At 36.4% G+C, this 21,069-nt stretch overlaps 1 protein-coding gene and 1 long non-coding RNA gene across 4 annotated transcripts in view; one reads left to right on the forward strand and one right to left on the reverse strand.

The window, feature by feature from the left end:
* The window catches only part of LOC141411454 (uncharacterized), a 29,555-nt gene extending 16,239 nt beyond the window's left edge, over positions 1–13,316 (forward strand). Inside the window, exon 3 of the long non-coding RNA XR_012436213.1 lies at positions 12,447–13,316. This is a non-coding gene — a long non-coding RNA (uncharacterized lncRNA). The remainder of the gene's footprint in view (positions 1–12,446) is intronic.
* The window catches only part of Pcdh17 (protocadherin 17), a 97,188-nt gene extending 76,459 nt beyond the window's left edge, over positions 1–20,729 (reverse strand). For all 3 annotated transcript variants that reach the window (XM_074043290.1, XM_020154396.2, XM_074043289.1), the window contains exon 1: positions 15,654–20,729. In XM_074043290.1, the coding sequence (XP_073899391.1) occupies positions 15,654–18,221 (2,568 nt within the window). In that variant the 5' untranslated portion in view covers positions 18,222–20,729. The remainder of the gene's footprint in view (positions 1–15,653) is intronic.
* Between the last annotated feature and the right edge of the window lie 340 nt (positions 20,730–21,069).

Genomic DNA, 21,069 nt, shown 5'->3' on the forward strand with positions numbered 1-21,069 from the left:
CCATTCAAAGATAATATGAAACAACACAACTGACATGGAAAGATGTCCATGGCATATTTATAAAATTTTAAGGCAAATGAAGGTCAATATTGCTTGTTTAGAATAAAGAAACTTTTTAAAAAATCTAGATGTAAATGAACGTGAGCATACACATGAAGAAGTGGGGATTTATACAAGTTCACAGTCTCTTTTCCAAAACCCTTTACTCTGCTATGCTTTGGAATAGCTAACACGCGCATTTTAGATAATATTGTGAGATATTTGTTGTGTATTTTCCATCCTAGTAAAGAATAGCAGAACTACTCAGTATTGAACATATTAACATTTCTACAGGGAAAATATGCTAACATTCACATTAAGTAGAAAAAAAAAGAATATAAATAGTATCAAATCAATTCAGGCCTGAGACCTCTGGATTTTGCAATTGGAAAAAAAGAATTGTAGGTTTGCACAACAAAAGGTTTGCAGTAGTTACATCTGAGTAGGAAATTATAGGCAATTAATCTTCATAAGTGCAACTTGGTCTATTTTCAGACAATTGTATAGTTCTTAGCTTGTAGTAGACACCAGTGTTTTAGGTAAATCATTTTTAGTAGAATTTTTGCACTAAGAATTCCTCTTACAATTAAGGAAATATCTCCCCAAAATAAAGAACTTTAAAAATTACTAACATCATATAACACTAGACATTGAAACTATTTCAATGCAAAAATATGCAGTTTTGCGTATCAGGGTTTTATGATATTTGTCTTTTTCCTTTCCGAAGAGTAAAGTGTCTTTATGTTGGGAAACTATAAAAAACTTGCTAAAAATATCAGACAAAAGAGAGTAAGTATCTCTGCAGCCAAGTGGAGGGGATCCATCCCTGGAGGCTGACTACAAATTCCCAGTTCAATGACAGTTAGCTGAAATCCAAACACAGAGACTAGCAGTGTCTGAATCTGAGCAACACAGGTCTGCAGGCACAAGGTCTCAGTGGAGTAGCCTCATGTCTAATACATCTGTCATTGTACAAAATCCAGGGTCCAAGAATATCAAATATTTACACATCAGCTGTACCTGAAGAACTTTTTTTATAGGTTCCTTATGTTTAATTTTTTAGTTATGTCACTTTCTTATTGGGACATTAGACACATTTTTGTGTAAATACAAGACAAAAACTATGCAATTTTCCATAAAAGAAATGAAAGAGAAAAAAATCTTTTATTTGATAGCTGCTTTCTCTTTTATCAAAAAAAATTTCAAAATAGGGAAATGAGGTTGTTACATACAGCTTGAAAAATAGGTTTCCCTCTCTCTGACAGTGCATGAGTTTATTCAAGTAGAGTCAGGTACTTACAAAAGTTGTACACTTAATATAGAAAAGATGATGTATGAAACTCCCTAGTCTAATTTGATTTAAGAATCATGATATTCCTTTTCTTGAGAGGGCAGAACATCAGAAATATAAAATGGTGTACCCAGTACCATTGTGCATAAATAGCTAAAGCTGAAAGCCTAACAGTAAGCTTTCTTTCCATTATTGCAGAACTAATAAATAAGCATAATGAAAATCATGACACATTATTACATTACTCTGTATTGCCTCTATTCATTAAGAAAACAGATGAGTGCATTTAAAATAATTCTACATGTCAAATGATAGTAAGCTTTGCAATCGAGATGATGCTAAAAGGAATATTTGTTAGGAGCAGATGCATGGTCTTATATGGCTTATATCAAGATTATACTAGCACTACAAGGGATCTGAGCAATGACTACTCCACACTAAAATGGTAGTAGCATAGTATTGTAGAACTTTACATCATTCACTAGTACTATGTGTTTTCTGTTTTTATGGTGTCAATAAAAAACAAAGTTTAAAGCATCATTGTCAATTAGCCCTTGGATATATTTTCCTGTTTGTTTGTTGATTTACTATACTAGATTATATTTTCAGCATTTTTTTGTAAATAAGGAATATCTGAATTTTGTTAATAGAGATATGCTGCCAAAATAATCAACTTCATAGTATTATGAAGTTTCTAAGTATTCAAAAAAACTGTAAAATGGGATTATAGGGTTAAATTGTGTACATCTGGCTTGCCACCACTACATAAATATTCCAGAATTTGATCTCATGGGCTGAAGAAACACCTGTCTAATCATGACTCTTTTCCAAGTTACATGAACTTCAGTGAGCATGCAGTGCACAAATGCTGACAAGAAATCTCTGACAATTTGCATAATGCACTTCTTATGTGAGGCACATAATTTTATCATACTTTACTCTTCTAAATGAATACACAAAATTATTCTAGAGGGGTTCTATAATATCATACTTATGTTGGCATAAAGCAACACAGAAAATTTCAAAACTCAGGATAGCCACCTGAAATTGTATATAGTTGCATTGACTTTTCTTATGCTACAAACTGCAATTATAGTATAATTAAATATTATAAGTAGAATTTTAGTATATTTTGGATCAGAGAATAATTCATGAGAGGTAGGTGGTAATGCATAAAATAACAGTAAAAATACGAGCAATTACTCTAGTTAATAAAAACCTTAATGAAGTTGAACATTAGTTGCTTTTAACCAGATTCAAGATTAAATAACATTGTTGACTCTTTTTCAAATATACACCAGCGCATTAAGCCTGATTTTAGTTCTTCAAAATTTGTTCAAAAAAGTAATCAGGTTATAAGTGCATTGGGTATATAGCTCTCAGAAAATTAACTTAAAATCTACAACTTGAAAACACAAATTTTGAAACTGTGGTCAAAAATGGCAGCTAAAGGTCATTGAATCAAATTTCTAATTATATTTCTTGGGAGCAGATGGGTGCAATGAAATCTAATGATTGAATTTTAAATGCTTTCATGCACCTTTTATCTGTTTCCCAACATGCTGAGTCTACCTTAATGCTCTAACAAGATAATAGGTTTATTACAATTAACCAAGTGAAATGATATCTCCACTTTCCGATTATTTATATCATATTACCTGGGGAAATTGAACGGAGTGCTTTTCCTTCTCTCACCCCTACCACATTTCCATCACTGATCCTACACTTGCATCAGAAAACCCAAAGTATAATATCATTAAACAGCAAATATTTCCTAAAGATTTGATTTCGCTATTGAGATCATGAGTATTTCACATAAATACCAACTTGATGTTCACTAAGACTCAATGCAAAATTTCAAATAAGAATAAATTTAAGTAATTTCTTAACTAAATTTAAAGTTCCTTTCATTATGTGGTAAACTAATATATTAGCATACTCTGATTTGCAAGTCAGAAACAGAAAGAAAACTTGGTAAGAAGTAAAAAAAAATATATCATTCTCTTATTCAGGAACATCAAATGGAGGATTTTATCTTCAATAAATCTTATCAGCTCATACTCTTGTCTGAAGAATAAGAAGAGAAAGTTATGTTGGGAAGTTTATTTCTTTTATATAAAATAAAATCAATATTTTTTATTCTTAAAATATATACTCGAGTCTAAATTAATGGAATTTGAAGTAGTTTTTAAAAATGTAACTAAGATATAAGTTCTGGCTTCTTAAGTGCATTTTTAAATGCCAAACATCACAATTTAATCCAATTCATAATTACATATTTCCACTATGTAAAGTCAACTATATGGATCCTGGGTACAAATGTGCATCTTGTTAATCTGGTGATAAACAACACCATGTTTTATCAACATAGATGTCTGAATTTTTTAAATATTTACCATATATGAAAATATACAATGTGTTACTTAAATATAGATACAACAATATTTTTTCTATTGGAATGTTATAGGAGAAAGGCCACATTGCAAACATAAGAATAGAGTGTGAACAGGTCAGTTTAAGACATAAATAATTGCTTTCCATAGCTTTATCTCAGTATTGCATGTTTTAGAGGGTACAGTTCAGACTTCAAAGATCTATTCAGATTTCAAATGACAACATATTTTTTAAGATTATGTAGCTTGATGTAAAGACTAACAAATGTTTAAAACTTGGTGTATTTGCAAAATGTTCAGATTTTTATCAACATTGTAATTTGCATGTGTGTTAGTTGTCTAAACTATATTTTAAAAAAAGAAAGCATGTATATTTATAGTAGTTTAAGAAAGAGTCCTAATTTGGGAGAAATGAGTAAAATGCAGACAGATTTCATGGAACCAGGTTCTGGTCGGCAGTCTCTGGTAGAATATCTGCTCTGGCACAGAGGCAACTTGAAATAACATAAAACCAACACCTATCCTGGCAGCCCCTCCATCTAGATTGAGTAGCACTGTTTATGTGTCCTTCTTCTAAATATGACACTTCAGGGAGAATTCACAAATAGACTTGAATTCTAATGTTTAAGCAAATGCGGTATAAAAGACTACATTGAACATTCACAATTTTCAAGCTAAACTTGCCTAATATTTATAACTAATATTTACAACTATTAGTTTAATCTTTCAACAAATCTCTATCTTGCTTATGAATGTTAAGAAAATTTGTTAACACTTTTAAATTATATTTCTATGCTCCTTTTCCCTCCTTTTGTCTTCACTTTTTAATCCCAGCTACTTTGTCAAGAGAAGATATAGTAATTTTTTTTTCTTATATTAGTAAGAATTGAACCTAGGGCCTATGCATGCTAGGCAAGCATTCTATCACTGAGCTGCATCCCAAGCCCTAAATGAATTTTTAATATGGCTTGAAACTCATTTTGTTTAAAGCTTTTATTCTATCAAACTTCATCATTTGGTATAGATTTTGCAATTAAACTTAAAATTCAGATAAATAGTAATTAAGCCCCAGAACAGCTTAAAAGAAGTAAACAATTTCAATTGAATGCTTTTAGATTATTTTAGCATTTATTCATTGGATTAATGATTATAGATTAAATAACTCTGCCGGTTGGGGCTATATTTTAAATGACACTATGGAAATGGGCAACATATTTATATAAATGCTTAGTTTATGTTTCCTCAATATGGCTATAAAAATATCATTACCATCTACACAAGAAGGATTCTGAAATTTTGAGAAAATTTGTAAATTGGTTTTTTTATGTGTGTGTGTGCAAAATAAATGTCAATATTATTTTCTTCTCCTATTATGAGATGTCAGATGATAAGTACCAAAGTGATTAAATCATAAAATCACACACCAACAAATGAAAATAGGGGTAATTTAACAATGATTATGGTTTAGCTATGATTTCATCTTATTTAAAATTATTTAAAAATTTTATTTAAAAAATTATTGTTTTAACAAATTATTTAAAAATAATACAGAATGGAAGTATTTACACATTACTGAGCATCTCCACAATTATAAGTATCTTAAAAATACTTCAAATGTAAGCATACAGATTATTTATAATTTACTAAAGCTAAGTGAGACTTACAGCTTTAACAAATAGATGGAACATCTGAATTGCATTATTTTAATATTCTATAAACCATAGCAAAGAAAGGAAAAATATATGCCACAATTCTAAATAGTATCTTTTGACATGCTATATACATATGCATGTGTGCATATATCATATGTACATATAAATAAATGTAATATAAAGAAAGTGAAAACATGATGATCATAATTGAGAAACTTAATTGTCTACCTTGATTCTCCATGAACTCGTGATAAATCAATATAATTATATTGTAATTTTTATTGCAGTTATTAAAAAGATATCAAGTAAAAATTTTTAAATTGTAAAAATATGCCACTTTCAAATTGATTATTCACTAACATGCCATTATATCAATATTATCTATATATCTTTATCTATATATATTCATAGCTATTTCTCTTAGACTTTGGCCATTGTCAGGCTTCAGCATATATGTGATCAGTGATCACTGGAAAAAAATAAAGAAGCCTCAATTTCCTCACATAGAATTTATATTTTTATTAGCTTAGACGCTAATTTACCACACTTTTCTTTTACCTGCTTGTTTAAGTCCTGCTTTCTCAACAATGCCAAATGGGTCTTACTTCATTTTACTTTAAACTATAACCGGGCTATAGAGGAAAGGGATGGAAAATATTATCCAACTTCTTTGCTGAGATGTTACATGTCAGCTTTTTGCCTAGAGCAAAATTTAATGGCTGATTTGTGGATCTTTATTTCTAGAGATTTACTATAGAAACACTGACATAACGTTCAACTAGAGAAAACAGAGCCACTCTAATAAGCAGGAGACACCAAACCTAAAAATGCAATAGGAACAGAAAGATTTTTGCAGGAATTGATCTACCACTTTCACACATCTGCCCAAGGGAGGTATTGTAATTGCAAAAATTTACTCTAAGACTGCTGAGACGCATAGTAATTATGTTTCTTTTTTTTAATAGAAATAGCCACAGGTGGTAACAAATTGGGTTTTGAGATGGGGAACTGGGCATGCATTCTAACCCAAATTAGTATGTAATTGTCTTGATTATAAAAAATTATGGAAAATCTATTGCTCAAAATCAGAAGAAAAAAAACGACTCATTAAATGTATTCCTCATCTTTTTTAGTTTCTCACCACTTAGGCATATTGCTTCACTTCTTGATATTTGTGTTTATGATATAAAGGCCACATTGGAGAATAGGCCTTGGCAATCACTGTTAAAAATTTCTGTGAGTGGGATTTATTTAATAGGATAGTTGTCTTATTTCCATCCTTATTATCATCTAGGGATAAATAATAGCTTTCCTAAGAAGGTCAGGACCTGGAAACTTAACTAATAATTACTACCCATGCTTCTGCCAAAACTAAAAGTGTAAGGCTAAAGACATTTTCTTCAGCCTATGAATTGCTATTGAAATGTTTGCTGTTTTTGACTTGTATCTGCTCTCATTAACCCTATATCTTACTTGGCACTTAGGTTTATGCAGCAGAAACAAAATATTTTTACTCTCTTCAAATATTATAAAGGTATTCCATACATTCAATGCCAAATAAAAGGTCAATGTATTCAAACATACTTTTTAATCAGGAATTTCTGCTATAATCTGTCAAGATTAAAATGTGGGATAAGATATTTGTTTAGCACAACTAGGAAAAATATTCAATAATGCAAAATAAGGTCATGAAAAGCTTCAAATAATAATAATAATAATAAAGCAAATAATCAAATGTCTTTCCTTGAAACCATGTGAGGATAATTTTCTATGTAATCCTTAATTTTACCTTAATTTAAATGATGATCGAAATGAATAATTCATTTATCTCTTATTTTCTTTCTAATTACAACTCCTCTCATTGACATTCTTAATATAATAAATCGATTTGGGATATATAATTTCAAAAAATAGATGCAAAACTGCAAAAGCAAAAACATAAAACAAGATGTGTCTCACAAAGATACCATAATAGAACTCACTAAATACTTAAATGGCATCTTGCTTTTTACTTATAGAACTATATGAATCAATGTAAACAATTTTTAAAGTTTTTCAGAAAGTTTGTATGACTACTATTTATATAAAGATGTTTCATTAAGCAATAATCAGATTTGAGCTAGAAAATGTCTCCTTTTAAAGCTAATTCCCCTATCTTCCAAAATAATGAAATGAAAACATTTTTCTTGTAAATTTTGCAAAGATTTTAAGCATGTCATTTGTCAAACGTTCTAATTTCTTATGTTCGTTTTATCTAATGAACTGAGGAACCAGTAAGAAGCACATTCTGCCACTTTAAACGTGTGTTTATGTAATTCATGTTATAATAATCAAAGGTGAACTGCTTTTTCATAAGAGAATTTCAGCTCAGTTCTGAATACCCGATTGCTCCACTGCTGTGAAAGAAAAAGCAAAAAAATATAACAAATACTCAGCAATAAAATAATATCAGGATACCATACTCATAAAACATACTTGTGAAAAACAAACAGCTTTTAGCAAAGGTACTGATGTTGATGACTGTGATTTGAAAAAGTATGTTGTAATTTAAGGATGAAAATGGCAGTGTTAGGATTTCAAACTGATAACACATATTTACACTGAAAATTCAAATTTAAGAATTTATCAAAACTAAATATCTAAGACTTGGAATATAACAATATGAGGGATAATTAGCCCCCTTCCTGAAAGCATTTCTACAGGTAATAAAATACCTGTTGCAACTGGAATTTAGGCTAGAACTAAATTTTCATAGTTTTACATGTATGCGTTTTGGGTTGACTTTCTGTTCTTAGAAGACATGAAAAGTTCCATGTATACCTAAAATTATTAAAGATTCAGTTAAAAATGACACAAGTAAGTATATAAATTCATGGCTTATATACAGATTACATCTTTAAGGAAGCTGAAAATATATTTAAAGCACCAAAGTCACTGGAAAGAGATTAATTAGTTGTGAATAAGTCTGTTGTAAGTCAAATCTGCTATTTTAAATCATGCATGCTATTGAAACAGCATTAGAACACTTCAGAAAAGAAAGCCAATTTCTACATTGTGTATTAATATAATTTACAAATACATAATCAATGTCTCTTACAAACAGTAAGTATCTACAGAACAATTGTGAATGTATATCTTTGAAACCCGAAATTGATTTTTAATGCTTTGGTTTCCAAAGTCTACAGACACTGCTTTTAGCAGATAAAGGAGTAAATAAAAAACTGTCTTTCAGATAGTTCTTTTAATGCTTACCAGTAATTAAAACTAATAAAAATCATTTGAAGTTTAAAAAGACTTAAATATTGTTCATATAGGGTGTATTTCAGAAGCAAACAAAACTGTATTTGTCTTTACCTTGCTCATGTTTATACAATGCAAAATGTGGTTCATGAGACTTTTTATAGGATAGAAATAAAAAGAAAATAAGATAATATAGGTATTTAAATATTTCAAAATGATTGATAAAATGCATTTCTAACACCATTAAATTATTTTAATATATTCTACTTCTCTAATCAGACCATGGTCTATTTATGTAGATTAGTTACATCTGAAGTTTGATTTATCCAACTTGTATTTATCCTTTGATCAAAGCTTGTTAACTTAAACATCTTTTATTGTTATGATTCATTTTTCCCATAATTATTCTGTTTAAATCCATTATTTTATGAATAAATATATGCAAACTTGCCAATCATATTCAGCATGGTATGCTAGGTGCTCAATGAACCATAAGAACCATTTTACTACAATAAAACTGTCTGGAATAGATCCAGGGCAAGGCCTACAAATGCCAGTAATCAAAAGTCACTAGGACAAGAACAGACAAACAGAAGTGTGTCACACGTATATCAGTAGATTATCTAACTATCTGAAATCAGTTTTATAGTCTGTTGTGTAAGAATGTGGTACATGCAAGTGAAAAGTGCCTGCCATATAGCCATAGTTTTCCATCTGTATTTTGATAAGATTTCTTTAATGCTATATTTAAACATATCAAAGTTATACTTCTGCAGTAGCAAAGAAGCAAGAAAATCCTTCTGCTTAGTCACAGTAAAAATGTTGATATCATTAGGACTTCTTTATTATAGATGATTTATTTCAAGAGACCAAAGGATACAAATATATCACTGTCAAAGCCAGTGGTGAAAGCTATGACTTGCTCTAAAATACTGTATGTCATTGAAGGGAAGTATTGTCAAAGTCTCCTTTACTGAAGTAGGCTGACATTAGATTAGTGTAGGTCTGATGAACTTTGAAAGTGTTTTATAGGTGGGTGGCAGAAGTCACACTATCTTTAAAATGATAGGCAAATTGAACTTTATGCTCTTCTCTAACGATTATACAATCATTGGTTGAAGGAATTTAAGACAAAAAAATATCACTTCCCTAATGGTTTTACTAAAATTATGACTTTAAGATAATGCCCTGTGGGATTTATTAAACACAAGTGTGACCGAGGGGAATACATTCTAGAGCAATGACTAATACCATAATTAGAGAGTGCATTTGTAAGAATTTACCCACTATTGAGTGTGTTGCAAGACTCTTAACATCAGGGAGTTAAGTTTTATTTCCTAACTGGCATAAACCCAGCATTAGTGACTTCTTCCTCCTCTTCTTTCATCATCAGGTTCACAACATATAATTTAACAGTGCATCCAGCCTCCCAGTCATTTTGCAAAGTTATCAGAAGCTTGCATGACACTTTTTTTTCTCTTCATATATATAGAAAACTTTCAATCTATTGCCCACTAAAGGCCAAATGTTCCTTAACTCTTCTCTAAGATGACTGGCTCTATTTTATGGAATATCAAGTTTTGGAAACTTTAAAATAGTAAAATCATCAAGTTTTTAACATACGTTAAAAACAACAGAGGTTCTAATGGTCCTTAGAAAAACAATTGCTATGAACAATTGTTCATAGCAATGTTGCAATATTTGTGGTTGAGTAATATTTGTGAATTACACTGAAATGTAAAGTTTATATACACATGCTTAATTTTGACAAAAAGTTCCTTCTTCATATTTTCATAAATATATCATGAGCCAATCTTTGTTGCAATAAATGCTAGTAAAATTTTATTAATATTAAGAAAATGTGACATAGTTTGCTAATTTTCACATTTTATGTTCATAGAGATATTTCTATTGCATTAAATTACATAAGCAGCACTAACAGTGAGAAATTTTTAATCTGAAGCCTGACAATAGCAAACATGAAAAAGTATAAATACTATAATTTAGACCAGTATTTACTAACATTTGATCTAAAAGATTTTGAGGACAAGGGGCATGGTTGAAAAGGTAGAGCCCTTGCTGACTAAAGCTGAGGCCCTGAGTTCAAACCCCAGTACTGCCAACAAAAGAGCTAAATGAAGCAAATACACACACACACACACACACACACACACATATGCAAATTTTGGGGCATGGCTCAGGGTGGCAAGCACAAGACCCTGAGTTCAAACATCAACACCCACAACCAAAAAAAAAAAAAAAAAGAAAGAAAGAAAATGACAAAAAGAAGATATATAAAAGATTTCGAAGATTTTTGTCCCACTTAAAACATATAAATTCCATCATTTCTTAACAGAGATTATAACTGGGGTTATTTTCAGAATAATATATAAAAGCTGTTTCACTGCATTATAAGCAAATGAATAATGTATGTTAAAGCATTGAATTTATGGAAAAAAGTCCTGGAAAATATGTTTTTTTGTGTGTTTTATTCTGCATGGCTTGAACAAAAAAGTTAATGTTTACTATCTACTTTTGAAAATGAAAGTTATTTTGTAACTAAATTCAAATAAGAATTTTAGGGCATACATTTCTATGATCACATACAACATTAAAGAACAAATAGATGCCCAGAATAGACTTTAAAAATTTTTGTGTATATGAATAAAAGAAAAAAATTCTTGTGTAGACTTATATATGATCATATGCATTGAAAAAACATAGTTTATTCATACCACTCAAACAAAACTAAAAACCATCTAACTCTTACAAGTTTGAAAGCCTGATTATCAACTCAGTATAAGGATGAGAAAGTATTTCTTAACTGGCATTTTGGAAATTTTATTCAAAACTACATGGTAATGGAGTTATTACCTTATAAGCAGTTACATCAACTATTTTTTAAAATGAGTCTATATTTTCCAGTTCATATAATTAAATGTTACACTTTTCATTTTCATTTATTGTGAAATAGAAAAATGAAATCAAATTTACATAGATACATGTACAATTAAGCTTAAAATATGTCAGTATTTTTTAAAAAATAAATTAAGTTTATTACTTTATTTATACTGTGTTTAGTCCATAAAAAGCAAAAAGGATTTGATGATTGGGCACTCATTACCCTTATTTACCCTCTAAAGTAGAAATTACTTCTATCTTTTCAAAACCTTTGAGAAAAAAGACAAGTGTATGAAATACTCCTGGAGGCATGCAGTTAAAAAAGGATGTCCCTTTCCTGCTCAGTCTACCATAAACCTATAAATAGAGATTATACACAGTTTGTGGAAACTACTGTATGGAACTAATCAAGCACTGGCTTCTTAGCATAAAATTGCAACAAAATGTCTCCAAATCTGCATATGGCAAAAGAAACTATTGACATATTATGTTGATATATTATTTGTGGTTGAAATCAGTAATACAATAGAGTGTGTAGGAGTTTGAAAGTTCCTGGGAACTCATCTGAATGAGTCTGTATAGTTAAGAACCTCTTATATTAGTGAAGAGGGAATAAAGACAGGCAGTAGATAATGCTGTCATTAAAAATAGATTTCTACTTTCACCTTTTTCATTCTGAAATACTGAGTTTACTGCTTGTACTATTATACTTTAGTCCTCTACACTTCAATCTCATTTTTAATGTTTGAATTGGCTTTAGGCATTTACCATGTACTTAATTCCTTTGTATTGAAAAGGCCATGCACATACTTCAAAAGAATTTAATCTTCCCAGCATAAGTGCTCTCAAGTGAACTCTGACATGAATCTTGTCAAATTAACCAGCAGAACACTAAATAAGAATATATTCATGTAAACTTTTTTATTTTAGGGACTCTTATTTTGCTGCTGAATACATTTTCTTCTCTGAGAGTATTTTTAAATGACTTTTAGTAGTACTACAAAAATGTGAAAACAGATCTTCAAAGAAAATTGGAAATCAGAAGTCCCCAGCCTCCTTCCCTCTGCACAAGGAAGATTTTTATTGGAAACACCTGTTGAGAAGTCACCTGAGACTTAATGACTAATTCTTGATAAACCACAATTAGCAGTTATTTTTTAGAACTAGTAATGATCTCTGCTTAATATTAGAGTTCATATTAATACATGAAATGATTGACATGGATATTGTTCTAATGGAAAGTGATTTTATGAATTTGTGTAACAATCTATTTGCTTTACAGACCTGTTCTCCTATTCAGTTCATAAAGCTATAAGCTTTAAAATGAATAAAATATTTCGTTATAACTTTGTTATATTATAATTTATACTGTTGTAGCTATTTTAGTCACTAATACATTGTTTAAGCACTTTGTAGGGTGACTTTAATTTGTTTGAGGAACTTCATGAAATTTGATAAAAATAAATAAAACCTCTCCTTCAAAACCTCTGTTTCTTTACCTCATGATTATTTTGTATCCATATTCTGTAAAAAAACACTCTTGTGCCTAAGAGGTTATAGACATCATCCTTAACATTTTAGAGCCCACAAAGTGCACAAAATATTTTGGTGATTAAACAAATCTTAATGTTAGCTGTAATGTGAGTCTTTCAGTTATGAAGTTCCTAGATTTCATATTAAAATATTATATGAGAGTATTGCAACACAATTTTGAAATTTTTTCCAACCCATTGATAGATATGCATAATGTATACCTTCTAAACAGCACACAAGATGCTGGAAAATAAAGATGAACCAGACCTAGCAGGAGTTAGTGGAAATAGATTTGGGGGATGAAAAGTCTACCTGAAGAAATACAAATCACATTACTAGTAGGTTTTCTTTGCAGAACGTATTACTTAAACACACTAACAAACACACTTGAAGTAAGATTATGGGATACCTGAAGGTTTTAAGCATGACACTTAAGTTTCTTTGCAGTAAACCAGTTTTAAAAAAAGAAAAGAGAGTAAATAGCTAATTTACTATTTTCTCCATAAGACGACTCACTGAAAAAGAAATTAACATAAAGCCTGTTTTAGCAGTTTATATTAAGGATATTCCAAGAAAGAACCAATGTGGGAATTTGAACCAATTTGAAAAAAATTTCACAAACTTAAAAGTAAAACTTATCTCATAACTCAGTGGCATGGAATAAGATTTTAGATGAAAAAGAATAGCAAGATAGCTTGACTTTTGCTTTCTTTTAAAATTGTGTGTGTGTGTGTGTTTTGTTTTAACTTAAATTTTACTGCTAATGAGAAGAATCATCATTTTTACACAATGACCAGCTTCAAGGACAGTATATTGTAAATATAGTACAGGCATTACTGTCCCTCAAAACCTCTGGGTATTTCAATTCAAAATTATTCCTCACTAATCTGACCAAGAAATCAGACTTGCTGAGAACTCTACTGTGTCAACTTAATTTTTTACTGGAAACATTAATTCAATCCATAGCATTTATAGTGAAGGATGAAGCATTAACCCTCTGTGACATTGTCTTGTCAGAGGTATAAATACAAGATATAAAATGACTTCATAGATCTAGAAATAAAATATTTCAACTTATCTCTCTCTATAGAGATATTGAGGATTATAAATACCAATTTTACACAGTCACAGAAAAACTACCATAGAAAACACCATTTAAAAAAAAGTTGGAAATTTCTTTTTATGTCTTATATAGACCTCAAAATATTATGATTGCTGATACACAATAAGTGCTATAAATTTGGGATTTAACACTACAGTTGAAACTTTAGTATTCAATTGCAATAAGTATAATGGTCTGTTTTGCAAGCACCTTATGCTATTGTAAGAAAATACATATTATTAAGTAACAGAATATGGAACACTTGTTATGTTAAGAAGGATAAGATTATAAATGTACTACTCTGTTTTAACAATAAAAACATTACTGAGTCAAGTGTCACTTAAAGTTATTCGCTTTTCAAAGCATAATAATATGGACAAATTACTTTTCATTTATCTCAAACTAATCTTCCTCCTGAAGTGTCACTTTCAGTTAAGCTCAATTTTGAATTTCAAGCACTGCTTATCTAGAGTAATTTGTAACAACACATATTCATAATAAGCAAGAGTTAAGTTTTCTTCTGTGACACAACTCAATAGAGAATAAAAGAATCTAGACAGTAACTAGACATAGTCTGCAATGGTCACCTTTTAAAAAAATTGGTGTCCATGCTTTGTCATTTACTTTTTTGCCATATATTAATAACTTTGAATTACACTACAAAATATATTAAATATCATGGAGATACACTGAAAATACATACTATGCAAAATAGAATTAAGGGCAAGTTTGTTTCCTATTTTCAGTAACAGAAAAGGATCTGGTGACACATTGTTCATTCCTCAATGACTCCACGATACACAACAGGAAAACAAACAATTTTTTCGTGGATATTTACTGGTCACTATCCCCAGCCTGCATATATGCAAACTTTTGAAAACACTTCAGAGTGTAACTCAAATTACAAAAGTTTATTATGCTTATGAATTATGCTGCAGCTTCAGTTGTAGATTAAAGGAGATTCATGCTCCTAAAAACATTTTTAAAATATAAAACTGACTTTTTAGAGAGTGAAAACTTCGTTCAAATTGGTCCAAGCTCTAGAATTCTAGTAGTTGCTATTCTGTACTTCAAAAAGTTAACTTAAATTGTGGGCATGAAATTTTCATTTTTGATATCAAAAAAATTAATGGAATTAAAATTTCTTTAAAAAAATTTTTTTTCTACGCTGGTTATCCAGTTACAGAAAAAACGTAGAGAAACAAAGCAAATAAAATTTGAATATTGAACCTACTATCACTTTCGAACTATAAAAAATAAAATTTAAAAAATGCAAAAGAAGTAAGATATATACGTACTCTTGTAGATTTGAGACTATATTGGGAGGGTTTATGTGTAGAATGTGATGAACACACAATGTCAAAAAGTGTAAACCATTTTCATTTAAAAACATTTCCTTTCTCACTGCTGCTGGCAGTGTGGCTTGTCCTTTTCCAAAGGTTTCAGGACAGCTCCAAAGCTAGTGATAAGGTGAAGTTCCAGTTATGCTAAAAGTTTCCTACCTGAATTATGGACATCCGAGTGGCGGGGGTCTCGCTCGAATTAGTCCCTTGTCCGGTGAAGCTGGTGTGGCAGCCTGCGTGCCCCTGGGGGACAGTCAGGTTGTTGGAGGCTGGTTTAAGATACATCACCTCCGATCGGGGTGAGCTGAGGGGCAGGCGGGTTTGGTAGTCGAAGTACATGGGGGAGGTGGCCAGGGAGGGACTGCTCACCACGTTCATGACGTTCATGGCGTTCCTCTCCTCCACCTCGCTCTGCACCAGCATGATATCATTTTTGTTGATTTTCTTCTTCTTGCCCTTTCCCCCGCCCAGCTGCGGGTGGCTGTACTCAGCGATGCGGCAGTTGTAAGTGCGAATCTCCTTGTTCTCGCGTTTGCACTTGACAGCGATGGTGATCATGGCCGCTAGGAGGATGATGGAGATAGTGCTCAGAGTCACGATGAGCGGCAGGGACACGTCCCAGTGGTGTTGCTCGCCGTTCACTCGAGGCACTCCCTCGGGCAGGGAGCCGCTCACAGAGCGAATAATGAGCTTGGCCACTGCGGACAGGGTGGGCTTGCCGTGGTCTGTCACCTTCACCACCAGTTCTACTACGGGTGTCACGTCCTCCCAGAAAGGGTGCAGGGTGCGGATCTCGCCACTGGACGGGTCGATCTCAAACAAGTGGTCGTCGTTGCCGTCCACAATCTCATAGGTGAGACGCCCGCTCTCGCCAAAGTCGCTGTCCAAGGCGCGCACTGTGCTCACCAGGTAGCCCAGGCCAGCGTTGCGTGGGACCTGCAGCTCCGCCGTGTCGTTCTGCAGCGTAGGCAGCACGATCACTGGTGCATTGTCATTCACATCTAGCACCGTCACCCTCACCGTGGCGTTGCTCTCCAAGTGCGCGGGCGCTCCTGAATCTTTAGCAAGCACCTTGAACTCAAAAGCTTTAGTCTGCTCATAGTTAAAGGAGCGCAGAGCGTATATGGCTCCATTCGTGGGGTTTACAGACACATAGGTGTAGATGGACACATCGCCGATGTGAGAGGGGAGAATGGAGTAGGACACTGTGCCGTTTTGGCCCAGGTCGGGGTCCTGGGCGAGCACGGAACCCAGGTATTCTCCTGGAATATTGTTCTCATGCACTTGAAGCACATACAGCCCTTTGGTGAAACGAGGAGGGTTGTCATTCTCGTCCAGAATCTTGACTGCAAACGATTTGGTGGAATTGAGTGGAGGCGAACCTCCGTCCCGCGCAATGATAGTCACGTTGTATTCGTCCTGTGTCTCGCGGTCCAATGGACGGTCAGTCACCACGGTATAGAAGTTGTCATAGTTCTCCTCAAGCTTGAAGGGGACAGAACCCCCGGGCCCACCAAGGCCACCACCGCTGCCTGTCCCTCCTCCACCCAGGACTCGACACTGCAGTTGCCCATTTTTGCCCGAGTCTCGGTCAGTGACCCGAACCAGGGCTATGACTGTGCCGGGCGGGGCTGCCTCGCTCAGCGCCCCCTGGCGCACGGAGACGAAACCGATGGACGGCGCGTTGTCGTTGCGGTCGATGAGCTTGACTGTGACCTTGCAGTGGGCCGGGATTGGGTTAGGTCCCAGATCTCTGGCCTGCACGTCGATCTCCAGCATCCCGTTCTCCTCATAGTCCAGGTTGCCCTTAACACGGATCAAGCCGGTCTTCGGGTCGATGGAGAAGAGCTCCCGCACGCGGTCGGGCACGTAGCTGCTAAAGGAGTAGAGCACTTCACCATTGGGGCCCTCATCAGCGTCGGTGGCGTTCAAATCAATGACCACGGTTCCCAACGGGGCATTCTCGGGCAGTTCCACCAAGTAGGATGGCGCCTCGAAGACCGGACTGTTGTCGTTAGAGTCGATCACCTTTACGTTGATCTGCACCGTGGCGGAGCGCGGCGGCTCGCCTCCATCCAGGGCAGTCAGCACCAGTGTGTGGTGGTTCTGCTGCTCGCGGTCCAACGCCCTTTGAATAACCAGCTCTGGGAACTTGGTGCCGTCGCCGCGGGATTTTACGTCCAGTGCAAAGAGGCCGTGGTCATCGCGCGTGAGCAGATAAGTGCGGAGACCGTTTTCCCCCGCGTCTGGGTCATGAGCACTGGTAAGTGGGAAGCGGGTGCCGGGAGCTGCGTTCTCCGAAATGTCCATTTCTATCTGGTCCGAGGGGAAGGAGGGAGCATTGTCGTTGATGTCCTGAATTTCTACCTTGATCATACAGATTTCCTTGTCGTTGGCGAACACCTCCAGAGACAGCTGGCATTTGGCATTGTGGCGGCACAAGGACTCACGATCTATGCGCTGCTTGGTGTAGAGGAGCCCGCTATCGGCGTCCACGTCCAGCAGGTGCGGCGCGGAGTTCTCCAGCACCTGGTAGCTGCCGGATTTGCTTCGCCCGCCGCTGCCACCGCGCTCAGCCGGGGGAATCCCGGGCTGCAGTCGAGCATCTTTGCCGATGTTGCCGATCACCGTGCCGGCCCCTTGCTCCTCCGGCACTGAATAGTTGAGGTTTTTGAGTGTCAGGGCAGGGGCCCATAGAAGAAAGCAGCAACAGATGGAAAGGTACATCCCAGACCGGTGGGGTGGGGGCAGGAGCAGCCGGAATGGAGGGGCGAACGGATGGGTGCGCGCCAGCCTAGGGCCCGGGAGGAGCTTGCGCACGCGAAGCCAGCCACAAGTCTGTAGGTCCTTCCTTCCCTCCGCACCAGGGCTGCGGCACCAAGCAGTCTCTCCTTATTCCGCTCAAGTTCCCCGAACCTGTTGATCTACAGCATCCGCACTGGGCTAAGATTAGCGGCAGAGAGGAGCTGCAGAGGCTCGGAGCAAGGCGGCGGCTCCCTGCAGTTCAGGGCGAGCCCGAGGCTTTGTCTCTCCCGCCTGGACTTCAGAATGTTCAAACTTGCGCGATGACGCCGGCGATAAGAAGGAAATCGAGTCTGGGAGGGATGATAATGAGCTCAAGAATCCGTAGGTTTTCCTCGCTCCCGCTAGGGCGCTGCAAATCCACTCCCGCCGGTTGCCTACGGAATACTCTTCACATCGGGTGGGGGAGGGTTTGGGGAGGTGTGTCTCCAGGCAGATCGGAAAGTGAAATCCTTACTTGTTACACGTTTCCCTTGATGAAATTGATGAGAATGAGGAACAACGACGAAAAGAGTCACAGACAATTTTTGAAGCTTCGCCGGTGCACTGTGAAATGTCTGCTTCCTGCTCAGGCTAGTCAGTTTTCAGGCAGTGTTTTGCTGCATTTAGAAATCTAATCTTGCATTGCTGGCTGTGGCAGCAGCAGCGGCGGCCGATTGCATCTCCCAGCCAAGCGTATTTTTTTCTTATTTCTTTCTTTCTCTCTCTCTCTCTCTCTCTCTCTCTCTCCTCTCTCCTTTCCGAGCAGCCAAAGGGAGGGGAGGAAATGCAGCGCAAAGAACTAGTGTCCCGATTTGTAGTTTCCTCCCCCTACCAGGCTCCTCCCTCTCTTCCTCGGGAAAGGCTTTCCCCCAAATCAAGAAAGCCACAGCCTGATCAGCTTTTGCGGTGTGAGTCTATTGGGAGGGGAAAATATACAGATATATCTCTCCGCCTCTGTTCGTAGAACACACTCTTGTCTCTATGCCAAGACAGTAGCCACCACTACCATCCCATCCTCTTCCTGTGATCAAGGACTTCTCTCCTTGCAGTTCTAATTCCAGTTTGCTTTTCTTCCCAGGCGAAAGGAAATCAACAGGCAACTCATGGTTGGACGTGCAGATTTGAAGGGGGGAGGGGGAGGCAGAATAAAAAGGAAGGGGGAGCCACCCACCCAGTCCTCGCACACACACTCTCCCTGTCTGTTGGATAGAAGGGAACACTCTGCATTCACAGGGCTGGGCTGTCAAGTGCCTCTCTTTTCTTTCTATTCAGCATCTCCTTCCAACGGCTCAGCCTCCCAGTCTTCTTCATTTAGAAAGGAAAACCTTGGCGAAAAATAAAAGTGAATATTTGGAGAGAATAAAGTACAGGGTTCCCCCCCAAACACACTCCCTATTTTCTTTTTTAAACAGTAAGGGGAGTGGGCTGGATGAAGGAAACGCATCGAGGTTTGGCGTGATGCATTCTGCAGTCTCGTTCTCTCACAGTCTCTCGGGTGGACTGGGGGTGGGTGGCCAGGGGGTGCAGAGCTGCGGTCCAGGCAAGGTCCTGCCAGGGGTGCCCACCTCGGGAAGCTAGCTACCTTCAAAGGGAGGTCAGGCACAGCTTGGTCTACACATTATTTTGGGTTCTCAAGGCGCCTCGAAATACGGGAATGACACATCCAGAAATGCAGGTGTTCTGATCTGCGGGATGAGTCAGAAGCGGTGGAACGAATCGTATTCACTCTGGCCTCACGGTCCTCCCTTCACAGACATTAGTTGCGGCTTCTTCCTAACGCTTTCTCTGACTCACTCAATAGAAAGAAGAAGAAGAAGAAAAACAGATTCATATATTGGGGTGGGAAAAAAAAAAGAAAATGAATACGAGGAAAAGGGAAGGGGGGAGCAAGGCGAAGCTGATTCCAGCAGCACTTTTACTCTACCTCTTTCTGCAGAAGTCCGAGTCTCTGGAAACAAGGCGTCTGCTTTCCTAGATGTATGTATGTATGTATTTATTTATTTTAAAAAATAACCTTTCCTCTTGGTTAGGCTTGAGGCACCCCAAAACCTTTCAGAGTCTTAAAAAAAAAATCACGTTTCCAGTAATGATTCACAGCTTAGCCCCGAATCATAGTTCAAGATTTTCCTCTCAGTGTTCTCTATTCACAAAGTCCAGCATCGGTGTGCATAGCTAATTGTGCAGTCTGTTGTGAAGGGCTTTTTTTTTTTTTTAATTCCTCCTTTTTCTGTAACGGGTGGTCTCTTTCAATCTGGTTCTTGTCAGGATCACCCCAAAGCCTGAGAAAGACGTGCGGGTTTCAAACCAAATAGATCCATCTCCGCAAGCACAGCCGCGGAGGAAATACAAGGTGAAAATTCAATTCAACAGTTGGAGTAGCGTCTGTCTCCCCAGCCGCCCTCCGCTGCTGTCGCATCCGCCGGGCTCGCAGTCCCTGCTCTCTCCCCAGCGTCTCTTGCTGACTGACTCTATTCACCTCACGCCGCCGCTTAAACATTGATACTGATTTCCTGCCAGCCAATCCGCGCCAAGAGCCAGGCCCTGCCTCCTCGGCCCACGCCCAATGGGAGGCGGAGAAGAGGCTGGCGGGGGCGGAGCCAGGAGCCCAGCGCTTTAGAGTCATTGATTAGATCAGTTAGATGGGAAACCAAGCCCAGCTAGCGCAGCATGCGCTACGCCTTTGGCAGTGGCGCCGAGGGCTTCGCCGCCGGTTCTCCTGGGTCTTTAACTCGTGGGAGAAGTGCAACCACTGTCTTCCTCCGGAAAAGAAGAATTAAAACAAAAAAAGTTT

This window comes from Castor canadensis, chromosome 10 (genome assembly GCF_047511655.1).
Source record: "Castor canadensis chromosome 10, mCasCan1.hap1v2, whole genome shotgun sequence".
Lineage (NCBI taxonomy): Eukaryota > Metazoa > Chordata > Mammalia > Rodentia > Castoridae > Castor > Castor canadensis.